The 13,318-nt window shown below is 37.7% G+C and overlaps 1 protein-coding gene across 8 annotated transcripts in view; it reads right to left on the bottom strand.

Annotated features, from left to right (window-relative positions):
• Nucleotides 1-13,318, bottom strand: part of ARNT (aryl hydrocarbon receptor nuclear translocator) — a 69,836-nt gene that overhangs the window by 55,790 nt on the left and 728 nt on the right. Inside the window, exon 2 of one of the 8 annotated variants that reach the window (XM_072769266.1) lies at nucleotides 12,970-13,125. The exons of 6 other annotated variants lie outside the window; for them this stretch is intronic. Coding sequence is in view for 1 of the 2 variants with exons in the window: in XM_072769264.1 (XP_072625365.1) it covers nucleotides 1,874-1,889 (16 nt within the window). In the remaining variant the exon portion in view is untranslated. Of the gene's footprint in view, nucleotides 1-1,873; nucleotides 1,898-12,969; nucleotides 13,126-13,318 lie in introns of those variants that run through there. One more of the 8 variants, XM_072769264.1, reaches the window with a different exon arrangement.

The following is a 13,318-nucleotide window of genomic DNA, read 5'->3' as shown; positions in this document are numbered from 1 at the left end:
TGAAAGCAGAATCTCAAAGAGATACTTGGACAACATCCATGTTCATAGCAGCATTATTCATAATAGCCAAGAGGTGGAAACAACTCAAGTGTCCACTGACAACTGAATGGATTAAAAAAAAAAATGGAGCATATACATCCAATGGAATACTATTTTGGCCTTCTAAAAAAAGGGAATCCTGAGGCTGCCTGGATGACTCAGTTGGTTGAGCGTCTGCTTTCAGCTCAGGTCATGATCCCAGCCTGCTTCTCCCCTTCCTCCCTGCTCATGTTCTCTCTCACTCTCTCTCTCTCTCTCTCAAATAAATAAATTAAATCTTTAAAAAAATAGAATAAATTTTAAAAATAAAAGAATTCTGCAATAAGATACAATACAGGTGAATCTTGAAAATATTAGCTAAGTGAAATAAGCTAGTCACAAAAGGACAAATACTATACGACTCTACTTAAATGAGGTACCCAGAATAGTGAAATTCATTGAGACAGTATAGAATGGTGGCAGGGGCTGGAGGGATTTGGAGAATGGGGAGTCATTGTTCATTGAGTATAAAGTTTCAGTTTTGCAAGATCAAAAAAATTCTAGAGGTGGATGGTGGCAATGGCTGCAAAACAATGTGAATATACTAAGGCTACTGAACTGTATACTTAAAAATGTTAAAATGGGGGTCCTTGGGTAGTCAGTTAAGCGTCTGCCTTCAGCTCAGGTCATGATCCCATGGTGCTAGGATCAAGTCCCGCATCCAGATCCCTGCTCCGTGAGGAGCGTGCTTCTCTCTCTCTACCTGCTGCTCCCCCGCTCGTGCTCACTCACTCTCTATCAAATAAATAAAATCTTCAAAACAAAATGTTAAAATGGCAAATTTTATGTTATGTGTATTTGGTCACAATAAAAACCCTATTAAAATATCAGAAAAATTTTGATATGAATCTGTATCATTGAAACAGAAAGTTATCCACCACGTATGATTATGGAAAAATAGGCTACAGAAAAAATATATATATTGTAAAGATATATAATTTTTTTAAGATTTTATTTATTTATTCATAAGACACACACACACACACACACACACACAGAGGCAGGCAGAGATATAGGCAGAGGGAGAAGCAGGATCCATGCAGGGAGTCCAACATGGAACTCGATCCTGGGACCCCAGGATCACGCCCTAAGCCAAAGGCAGACGCTCAACCACTGAGCCACCCAGGCGTCCCTAAAGATATATAATCTATTCCTTCTTTAAGACTTTGAGAGTGTGTGAGGGAGAGAGAGCAAAAGGGGGAGGGGCAAAGGAAGAGAGAGAAGTAGGCTCTCCACTGAACAGGGAGCACAATGTGGAACCTGATCCCAGGACTCTGGGATCATAACCTGGGACAAAGGCAGATGCTTAACTTACTGAGCCACCCAAGCACCCCAGTATTTGCCTTTTTAAAGTTTATATGCAAAACAAAAGCCTGGAAGAATTCATTTAGTATTTTTTGCATACCTACTATATGCTGGGCACTGTGGCAGATCCTAGAGATAATGCAGTAAGTAGAAAAGCCAAAGATCCTAACCTTTACAAACTTTACATGCTAGTGGGAGAGAGAAAAGTCAACAAGAAAAATAATAAAAATATAAATTGGGATGACGATATGAAAGTGACATTTTATAGGTAAAAAAATGGATAAACATCAAATTTCAAAATCAAATTTTATACAGTCCAAACTAATAATATGTTATACAGTGATAAATGTGGAGAAAAATAAACTAGGGGAAGTCAAATCACAAGGCTATAATGGTTAGGGGCGCTTGGGTGGTTCAGTCGGTTAAGTGGTTAAGCATCTGACTCCTGATTTCATCTAACATCATGACCTCAGGGTTCTGAGATCAAGACCTGCATTGGGCTCCATACTCAGCATTGAGTCAGCTTGAAACTCTCTCTCCTCCTCCTAAAAAAAAAAAAAAAAAAAAGTATACAAAAGTTGAAGGATAGGAGGATGGCAATATTAGACAGTGAGGAAAGACATCATTGTAAAAGGAGACGAACAGGAGACAGGAGATAAAAGAAGATAAAGAAATAAAAGCATGCAGATATCTGGGAGAAATGCATTCTAGACAGAGTGTAAAGATCCAGAGGTGAGAACATGTTTATTAAGTTTTACAAATAGTGTGGATGACATCATGGCTAGAATGGAGTGAGCAAATGTTATACAATAAACTAACAGTGGTTATCTCTGGGATGGCATTTAGAGACTTCTACATTTGATTTTCTGTATATCCTTATTTTCTTGTCTTTTACACATTAGGTACATATCACTTCTATAACTGGGAAATGCATGATCCCAATTTTTTAAAAAAATGTGTGTCAGGGTGGCACACATTGAAAATTTGAGAGAACACAGCTTAAACTTTAAAATTAGATAAATCTGGATTCCAATCCCAGGGTTACCGCTTACCACCTGTATGTATGACTTACTCTGTCTGAGTTTATCTGTAAAATGTAGGTAAATAATAGCATCAACCTTTCCAGAAGATTATATTAGATACTACATGTGAAAAGTATTTACCATAGCACCTGACACACTGTAAATACTCCTTAAATAGTAACTTTATAAAAATATATCAAACACCAAAATGTTAACTGATTTTGCTATTAATTTTTTCATTATAAAAGTAATATATTAAAATATGGATATATAAAAAACCAAATGTAAAAGTCTCTAATGTAAAAGTGGCTCAGTGGTTTAGCGCCGCCTTTGGCCGGGGGTGTGATCCTAGAGATCTGGGATCAAGTCCCACGTCAGGTTCCCTGCATGGAGCCTGTTTCTCCCTCTGCCTGTGTCTCTGCCTCTCTCTCTCCATATGTGTCTGTCATGAATAAATAAATAAAAAATCTAAAAAAAAAAAAAAAAGCCTCTAAAAATATTCAACAATACTGAAGCAAACAATCAAAAGTAAAATCCTCTACACATATACTCCATCCCCACCTTCCCCTACAGGTAACTGTTATTAACATTTTGATATGAATCTTTTACAGATCTTTTTCCATACACCATATATAACAGGTTTTTTGATAATTTTTACATAAGAAAGGGAGAGATCAAATTACATTTACTCTGTTTTTTTCCTTATAACAATCTATTTGGAAGGTGTATCATATCCATCAATACAAAGTGAGCACCCTCTTTAATAGTTATATAGTACTTCACAGTACAAATGTATATATTTATGACATTCTATCACTATCATAATTAATGTTTCAATGAACACCATCTTTATGTATCTTTATGTGTATCTTTATGCATAATGCTAGTATTCCTACACTAATAAATTTCTGAAAATGATCCCCTGGATATAAGGGAACATATTTAAAACTTTGCCCAATACATTCTAAGAAAGCTATACCAATTGAGAGCCTCACTAATCATATCAAATTATCCATACGTCCACCAGCACTGAGTTCTGGCAATCCTTCAAATTGTTGCTAATTTCCTAGGTATAAAATGATTATCATTGGTTTATTTATCTGTAAGTAGTAAGATTGAATATATTTTTTATGTATTGCTAATACTTTTTCAATTTTGCCCTATAAAATTTAAATAGTGATTAAATGTAACTTTCCTAAGATAAAGCAGAATCTCCCATTAAAAATAAAGTTCACACTTTCAGTAACAGGTTCATATAGGATCTATGAGTTAGAGGAATTTGGAGAAAAAAAGATGATTCTGAGATGGTTTAAATTAAGATGTGGCACAGTCTGTAGCACAGAGAATGTGCTCAATAAGAAGGAAAAAGTAAAGGAAACAAGGCAGGCAGCCAGCCAGCCAGTTATAAAAAGGTAAGTGAAGCTGGGCCTCAAAAAAGGTAAAGGACAGGAAAAAGACATTCCACACAAAGGACATAAACAAATCCTAAAAGAAGGTATGAAAATAACTGTGAAGAGCTGTCAGGTCTATATGGAGCAGAGAGTCTGTATCTGAGAGAAAAAAATGTCAAGTGTCACCCAATAGTGAGAAGGCCTTGAATGACAAAATGAAATCTTAAGACTGGATTCAACAAGCAACTGAAAGACAAAATAGACCTTTAAGTCAGAATAACAAGAAGAAAACATAAATTAAAAGATTAATCTGGGGACCCTGGGTGGCTCAGCGGTTAAACCCCTGCCTTCCGGCCAGGGCATAATTCTGGAGTCCCGGGATCGAGTCCCACATCAGGCTTCCTGCATGGAGCCTACTTCTCCCTCTGCCTGTGTCTCTGCCCGTCTCTCTCTCTCTCTCTCTCTCTCTGTGTCTCTCATGAATAAATAAAATCTTAAAAAAACAAAGATTAATCTGACAGATTTAAAATTTCAATAGAAGCAGGGAGATGAATCAGACTCACCAAAAATGAGGTGATAAAGGCATAATGTAACAGTAGGATGAAAAGGTAAAAGAACCTCCAAACTTTTAAACTGTGCAACTTCTGAAAAAAATAATGGGGTAAATACCTACATCTACTTTTACTCTCCTCCCCCAAAAAAATATATATAAAGGAGAAAAACAATTTTATACAAGACTAAAATCCGGGATCCCTGGGTGGCACAGCGCTTTGGCGCCTGCCTTTGGCCCAGGGCGCGATCCTGGAGACCCGGGATCGAATCCCACATCAGGCTCCCGGTGCATGGAGCCTGCTTCTCCCTCTGCCTATATCTCTGCCTCTCTCTCTCTCTCTCTCTGTGACTATCATAAATAAATTTAAAAAAAAAAATTTTTTTTAAAACTTAAAAAAAAAAAAGACTAAAATCCATGGATAGAGAAAATAGAAGAAGAGAGTAACAAATTTTTGGAAACTAAGACCATTACATTACCCTGATAGATCCACAAGAACTGAATCCTAAGCAAGGGGAAAAGCAGAAAATCACTCCAATTTACATGTCAGAATCTCCCAAAGTCTTAGGAGTTAGTGATTCCAGGTACGGGGTGGGGTGGGGGGGGGGGAGAGATATGTGTGAATGAAAGCTAAAATAAAAGGATTGATTCAACCACTGTGTAAGCAGCAGGTGGATTTCCAGATACTTTCCCTGTTCTTTCTAGCAGGGAAACTGCCTTACTGCCCCCTGTCAAAATACTGCTTTATTCTCTGGAGAGTATAAACCTTCATTTCTATCTATTTGCCCTGATCTGAGAAACACCAGGCAAAGCTGAAAATGAGGCTACTATACTGAAAACAAGGAAACTAACAGCAACCTATGCAAAATGGATGCTTCACTCTTCCCTTGTTATGCTGCCCCTCCTATATTCCATGTTTTCTCTTTCTTGTTTACTGGTAAAACACATCCTCTACTAACTTCTCAAGAAAGAGTCTAAGAAAAAAAAAAGAGTCTAAGAGAGACCCTTGGATATAGAGAAATATATTTCTTATATTTCTCTGATAGTTTGCCTACATATATAATTCTAAGTTGGAAATTATTTTCCCTATGAATTCTGAAGGCATTGCTCCATTGGCTCCTACTTTCCAGTGTGACCAGTGAGAAGCAAGATCAATTTGATTACAGATTCTTCTGAACTGACCAATTTTTTTCTCTGTAGCTTATAGGATATTCTTTGTATCTGATGCTGAAATCTCATGATATTTTGCCTTGATATAGGTGTGTTTTCTTTCTTTTATTTTTAAGTTCCTTTATTCTTTTTCTTTTTTCTTAATTTATTTATGATAGTCACACAGAGAGAGAGAGAGGCAGAGACACAGGCAGAGGGAGAAGCAGGCTCCATGCACCGGGAGCCCGACATGGGACTTGATCCCGGGTCTCCAGGATCGCGCCCTGGGTCAAAGGCAGGCGCCAAACCGCTGCGCCACCCAGGGATCCCTAGGTGTGTTTTCATTCACTGGTCTCTCCCCTTTACTTTGAAGATTCAGGTCTTCTACTTCACAAACATTTCATTCAAACAGAAATAAAATTTAGTTAAAAGAGATTAAAAATTGTTGTTATTGGGGAGAAGAAACTGAGAGAAGGGAGTAGAGGACTGCAATTTTTGTAGGAAATCATGTAAAACTAAATATATGCATGTGTAATTTTGATTAAAATAACTGTATATATGTTTAAGTGTATCTTTTCAATATATACTTTTACATAATTAAAACATTTTATGTGTAAACACATAAGTGTATATATTTAAATATACATTTTGAGGGGGAAAAGAAAAGATGTGATAACCAACCAGATAAATACACGGAAGAATCTAAATACTTCTAGTTGCTTAGCCTGGGGAACTGGAAAAACTGTGATAGTCATGAAAGATACAGAAAACTTAGGAAAGGCAGTAGATTTGAAGGAAATACTGGTGAGCATATATATAAACAGTATGTTAAAGATTATTCAAATAGAAATATGTTTTAAATACATGAAAATATAGGAAAGAAGCTATGTGAGAAGATAGGGATGAGAATTTTAGAGAATCTTTTTTCTGAGAATCTTTAATACATGTAAGATAAAGGAATGGGATATAGTAGTTAGCAAACAAATATTAGGGGTAGAAAAGCAAGTAGGTGGGCAAATAGGTAGAAATGAAGGAAGCTGATTGCTTATTAATTAGATTTTTTTAATTTTTTACTTATTTATGATAATCACACACACAGAGAGAGAGAGGCAGAGAGAGAAGCAGGCTCCATGCACCGGGAGCCCAACGTGGGATTCGATCCCGGGTCTCCAGGATCGCGCCCTGGGCCAAAGGCAGGCGCCAAACCGCTGCGCCACCCAGGGATCCCTAATTAGATTTTAAGTATAATGAACAAGAAAAAGAAAAATGAGAGCAACCCAGGTGGCTCAGCGGTTTAGCACCACCTTCAGCCTGGAGCATGATCCTGGAGACCCAGGATCGAGTTCCACGTTGGGCTACCTGCATGGAGCCTGCTTCTCCCTCTGCCTTGTGTCTCTGCCTCTCTGTGTGTCTCGCAAATAAATAAATAAAATCTTTAAAAAAAAAAAAAAAAGAAGAAGAAGAAGAAGAAAAAATGAGCAGGCAAAAAGAGGCAAAGAAGGAATAGTCAGTTAAAAAAAAATTTTAAAGCACAGAGGCATCTCTAAGAGGCTCATCAAAAAGGCATAATTATGGGGTATGAAGAACTAGGAGACAAATTCCAGGAAGAAGCCTAAAAGTTATTTAAAGAGCTAGAAAACAGGGGTGCCTGACTGGCTCAGTCAGGGGTGTATGCGACTCTTGATCCTGGGGTTTGAGTTTGAGCCTCACATTGGGTGTACAGATTACTTAAAGCCTTTAAAAAATAAAATAAAGAGCTGAAAAACAACTATGGGTAAAAAACATAAGTTACAGAAAACATTTTAGAAACTGCAACACTCTTCCAGTTCCTTTTTCAGCACCTTGCCCTCACCTCTCCATCCAAGCTATTGTGCCCTCCTGGGCTGCCTGGATGTGGTATTCCACCTTCTTCATCTACACAGAAAGACTGTATCTCACCCTCCTTCCTCTCCTCAAAAGATATCTATCATCATCATCATACTATCTTTCAGTAAGAAGTGACTCTACGTCACTATGCAAAAATTTTATAAATTAATGATTAAGAATATTGCCTATGGGGGCACCTGAATGGCTCAGTCGGTCAAGTGTCCAACTCCTGATTTCAGCTCAGGTTATGATCTCAGGGTCATGAGATCCAATCTAAGGATGGGCTCAGTGCAGAGTCTGCTTAAGATTCTCTCTCCCTATCTGCCTCTCCCCCTACATGTGCACATGTGCACACTCTCTCTAAAATAAAGAAAAGGGGACTCTCAGTGGCTCGGTTGGTTAAACGTTCAACTATCAATTTCAGCTCAGTTTATGATCTCAGCGTCCTGAGATCAAGCCCTGTGTCAGGTTCCACCCTAGGCATGGAGCCTGCTTGACATTTTCTCTCTCCTTCTCCCTCTGCCCTTCCCTCACTCTCTCTCTAAAAAAATAAAAATAGGGGCAGCCCGGGTGGCTCAGCGGTTGAGCACCTGCCTTCGGCCCAGGGCGTGACCCTGGAGACCCGGGTTCGAGTCCCCCGTCAGGCTCCCTGCATGGAGCCTGCTTCTCCCTCTGCCTGTGTCTCTGCCTCTCTCTCGGTCTCTCTCATGAATAAATAAATAAAATCTTTAAAAATAAATAAATTACATATAAAATAAAAATAAATTTAAAATTAATAATGTTGACTGTATAGACAGGTGGCAAATAATCAAATTGTCTCTACTCCCTACTAGCCCTGAGATTTCAGACAAACTATTCACTCAGTGCCTTAGTTTCCTCATTTATAAAACATACTTAATACATACTTCATAGCATATTATAAAAATTAAATTAGATAATATATATGAGGATTAAATAAAATCATCTCTCTACAATAGCTGCCATATAATCATAAATAAATGCTAGCTATTATAAACTAATTCATGTTAACAGCTTAATTAGTATTACCCTTTCAGAGGAATTTTCATGTTAACAGTACATAAAGATATGAACCCCCAATATTCATTTATTCAACCAAATCTTAATGAACTCTAATCCCTTATCCTTGGCCCCATGTGAACAGCGGGGTGCTGTAGTGAAAAAGGAAGATAAAGATCCTACTCTCATGAAACTGACATTTTAATTACATTGTTAAAGTCATACACTTAGTCTTATCTATTAAACTACAGTAAAGGAGAAAATACAAAATGAAAAAATGATGAAGAGGGGTGCCTAGCTGACTCCTTCTCTCAGGGTTGTAAGTTTGAGCCCAATGTTGGGTACAGAGATTACTTAAAAATAAAACCTTTTTAAAAAAGGGGGGGTACCTGGGTGGTTCAGTTAGTTAAGTATCTGCCTTTGGCTCATGTAATGATTCCTGGGTCCTAAGATCAAGCCCCACATTAGGCTCCCTGCCTAGCGGGGACCTGCCTCTCCCTCTCCTCCCTGCTCTCTCTCACTATCTCTGTCTCTCTCTTTCTCAGATAAATAAACAAAATCCTAAAAAAAAAAAAAAAAAAGAAAACTTTAAAAAAAACAGATGAAGAGATGTAAAAGTTTAGAGAATTAATGTGAAAAGTGAGAAACGGTTTCTAACACACAGAACAGCCAACAAAATAGGAAAGTGCCAACTGGCATAAGTAGAAACTTAATAAATATCTAGTCATTCTTAAAAATAGATGGCTCTAAAAGCAGGGCCCATCACTAGGGTGGATGATGGGCCCAGATACACTCCTGTGAGCTCAAGCCTTGTATTAAAGGCCTTAAATGTATTCTTTTACTGTTACACCTAAATGAAATCAGCTAGGGGTGTCTGCTGGGCTCAATTGGTAGAGTATGTGACTCTTGATCTGGGGGTTGTGAGTTTGAGTCCAACACTGGGTTCAGATTACTTAAAAATGGTATCTTAAAAAAAACAATTAAATATATACATACATTATATCAGCTTTATACCCCCTACATAGTACAGTACAACCAGGGAATTAAAACCTTTAAAATAAATATAGTGAGGTGCCTGGGTGGCTCAGTCAGCTAAGCATCCGACTCTTGATCTCAGCTCACGTCTTGATCTCAGGGTTCTAAGTTCAAGGCCCACACTGAGATCAAGCCCCATTTAACAAACAAACACACAAACAAACAAATAATATTTGAGTGAATAACTTGAAGGAGGAAAAAAAGGATGGTTCCAAAAACTGTTTCCACAAAGTTCAAATTTTACCAGTTTTGGAATGAAATAATCACGTCATGGCCTAAGTAAAATCAAGGAAAAAAGTTTGTCTCCTGACTGTTACAATATATTTTTGAAGATCAACCACCACTTGGCACTATGTTACTACCAATAACCTACTGTTACTTCCTTAGAAGAAATTCTTCTATCACAAAGAACCACAAAAGACTTTCATAAAACATCCAGGAAACAGGGCAGCCCCAGTGGCGCAGCGGTTTAGCGCCTCCTGGAGACCCGTGATCGAGTCCCACGTCGGGCTCCCTGCATGAAGCCTGCTTCTCCCTCTGCCTGTGTCTCTGCCTCTCTCTCTCTCTCTTTCTCTCTGTGTCTCTATGAATAAAATAAAATAAAAAATAAAATAAAATAAAACATCCAGGAAACAACATATTATTCTCATCTGTTAGTGGAGTACTTGAGTAGAGAGGTGGAACTATTATGCAAAAAAATAAGATTAGAGAGTACTATTTCACAAAAATAAGAAAACTAGAGTTCCCATAATGCATAAGTATCTACTTCTTAATTTCTAAGAAAACAGAGAAGATTCAGATTAGCACCACAAATCTAACACACAGATTTGCACAGATCAACGTTCTTTTTCAAAATGTTAATTGTATTTCAATTACTGAGTTAGTAAATTATATTTAATATACCTTTTAAAAAATATTTTATTTACCTGAGAGAGAGAGAGAAAGAGCATGAGCAGGGGGAAGGGCAAAGGGAGAGGGAGAAGCAAGACCCTGACATGGAAGAAAAAAAAAAAAAAAAAGACCCTGACATGGGGCTCAATCTCAGGATCCTGAGATCATGACCTGAGCTGAAGTCAGTCATTCAACCAAGCCACCCAGGCAACCCTCAATATACTTTTCAAAAATGTTTTTGCAATAAAGCATCTTGATATCTTAATTTTACACCACATAAATTCCTATTTTTCCCATAACTAAAAAGAGTAAAGGTAACAAATAAGAATATTGTTGTTAACTAATGCTTTCCAAACTATAATTTACATAGGTGAATATTATGTGAAAAGAAAAAAATTTCCTAAATATCAGCTTCACAAACCTAAACAGTGTCCCTTTACCTTCTGCCACATTTTCTAGCCACAATAAGTGGTACTTATTAGCACAAAAAGAGGTGAGATAAGAATACCAGAATCAAGGGAGGACATACCTATACTCCTACAAATTCATTCTTATTTCTGCTTTGAATATGGAGTTGGAAGTCAAATACCTAATCTCTTCCCAATCCATGCCTTAGCCAATGCATTACAAATCATGCATGTAATCTAAAAAGTATTCCTCAAAACTGTTAGTGTTTCATAACAAAAAAGACAGCCTAATACTTCATGGACCACTTACCCACCCACTATTATTTGCCAATGGTAAGAAGAATTAGTGAAAAATAACAGAACATGGGGATTATCAATTTATGCAGAGAAAAGGCCATTATCACATTAGACTTATTATTTCAATGTAACTCTTAACATATCAGGGAATCTTAACCAGCAAAAAGATAAAGTAGAAAAAACTCAAAGAAATAAGTATGATGTCTCTAGTCCCTAAAATGGATCTAAGGAAATGTTTGACCATGAAACAAAGAATTCTGACCTGAAAACCATTTACCTTCCTTTTTTTTTTTAGATTTATTTATTTCAGAGAAAGAGCACGTGCTCAGATGCGGGGAGCCATAGAGAGAGGGAGAATCTCAAGCAGACTCTCCCCTGAGGTCAGAGCCTGCTCAGGGTTTGATCCCAGGACCCTGAGATTATGACCGGAGCAAGAGTCTGAGACAACCAACTGCACCATTCAGATGCTCCAAAAATATTTACTTTTTTTAAAGATTTTTTTAAAATTTATTCATGAGAGACACACAGAAAGAGACAGGCAGAGACACAGGCAGAGGGAGAAGCAGGCTCCATGCAGGGAGCCCAATGCGGAACTCGATCTCGGGACTCCAGGATCACGGCCTGGGCTGAAGGCAGGGGCGAAACCACCAAGCCACCTAGGGATCCCTTATTTACTTCTTTTCACTGAGCGCAATACATTTCCATCCTGTGTCCCTTTATTTGTAGTCCACATTTCCCAAAACTCAACAAGGCTATTAAAGACCACAATACACCTATGATTGCTTCCTTTTGAATATAGAGGAGCAAAAGAAGAAATGATGGAAGAAAATACATTTTCTAATTACCAGGTGTTGAATGTTGTTGTATCAATAATTTGGAAGAGAAGTGAGAATTTTCAACATCAAAAAGGAAATCTAAAAATTGCAGAAGCAGGCTGTCATAGAATAAAATCATATGCTTCACTAGCAAGGATTGTACACAAATAAATACCATTTTCTGCTTCAGATTTAAGCTGATATGAATCAGCTAATGAAATGTGGTCAAGAAGCTGACATTCTGGTCACTGTTGTTGAAAAAAAATAAAATGAAATAAAGCAGCCCCACCCACACTGCTGAAAAAAAGCTTCCGACATATGCACTAAACTTGTTTACCCAGGCCACATCTTAACAAGAGAAAAGCTTTGCAACTTGACTAGGATTATGTAACTATTTTGCAATGTGTTATCAGTTTAAAACCCTATTTATTTACTCCTTAGTTTTAACACATGGGTTACTTTACTACAAGGCCAGGTTTGCCATAATAATAGCATCTTTCCAATTTTATTCCATCATCAGCACTTCTTCCAATAGAGTTTTAGCCATTAATTTCATCTACTTTTCCTCTAAAAAAAATTAAAATATTTTACAATATGATATTGATATGTGACAAATTAACTTCTTTAAATAGCTCTGTTCCCAGAAACATGGTAGTAAAGACAGTAAACTTCATAGTGATTTAACTGCTATACCAAAACCTGGGTACCACAAAATAATAATCAGTTGAGATACACGGAAAAAAGTCAACTTCAGTTTCAACCCTTTCACTGTGAATCCCTTTCACCGCAGTATTTTCAAGTAATTCACCCCGAACTTCTGGCTTCTTTTTTAAGGTTATCAAAGATAGAGATTTCCGGAAAAGAATTTTTATTTCACAAGAGAATGGCCAAGGTCTGCAAGGTAAACCAGGATCCCTAAAACGAAATACTTCCAAGGAAGAAATAACTGTAACATAGTGGAACGATCTGGGACTGGGAATTTGGAGACCTGATCTGTCTAGACCTGCAGCAATACACCCCACTCCATCGCTTAAACATGACTGCCTAGATTTTTTTTAATATTCTCGCTCCCCCTTTTGAAGAGATGCTCACTGAAAAATGACATGGAACCGAATTTTTCTTAAAGAATGGGAACTGCTTGGGCACCTGGGTGGCTCAGTGGTTGAGCGTCTGTCTTTAGCTCAGGTCGTGATCCCGGTGTCCTGGGACGGAGTTCCACATAGGGTTCCCCGCGGGGAGCCTGGTACTCCCTCTGTTTGTGTCTCTGCCTCTCTCTCGGTGTCTCTCACGAATAAATAGAATCTTAAAAAAAAAAAAAAAAAAGAACGGGAACTGCCTCCATCTACACCCAACAAGATTTAAAGTTCAGGTTCTGAATGCTAGCTGTTGGCAACATCTGCCCTGAGCACCAAACATTACTCAAACTTTTGTCCTCAGCAGCTGAAGACACTGGGAGGCACTTAATACAAAAACGCCAGTTTCAAAGGATAGCCGC

The sequence above is a fragment of the Canis lupus genome, chromosome 12 (assembly GCF_048164855.1).
Source record: "Canis lupus baileyi chromosome 12, mCanLup2.hap1, whole genome shotgun sequence".
Classification (NCBI taxonomy): Eukaryota; Metazoa; Chordata; class Mammalia; order Carnivora; family Canidae; genus Canis; species Canis lupus.
Note: the sequence above shows the minus strand (reverse complement) of the source record. Positions and strands in the feature narration are given on the sequence as shown.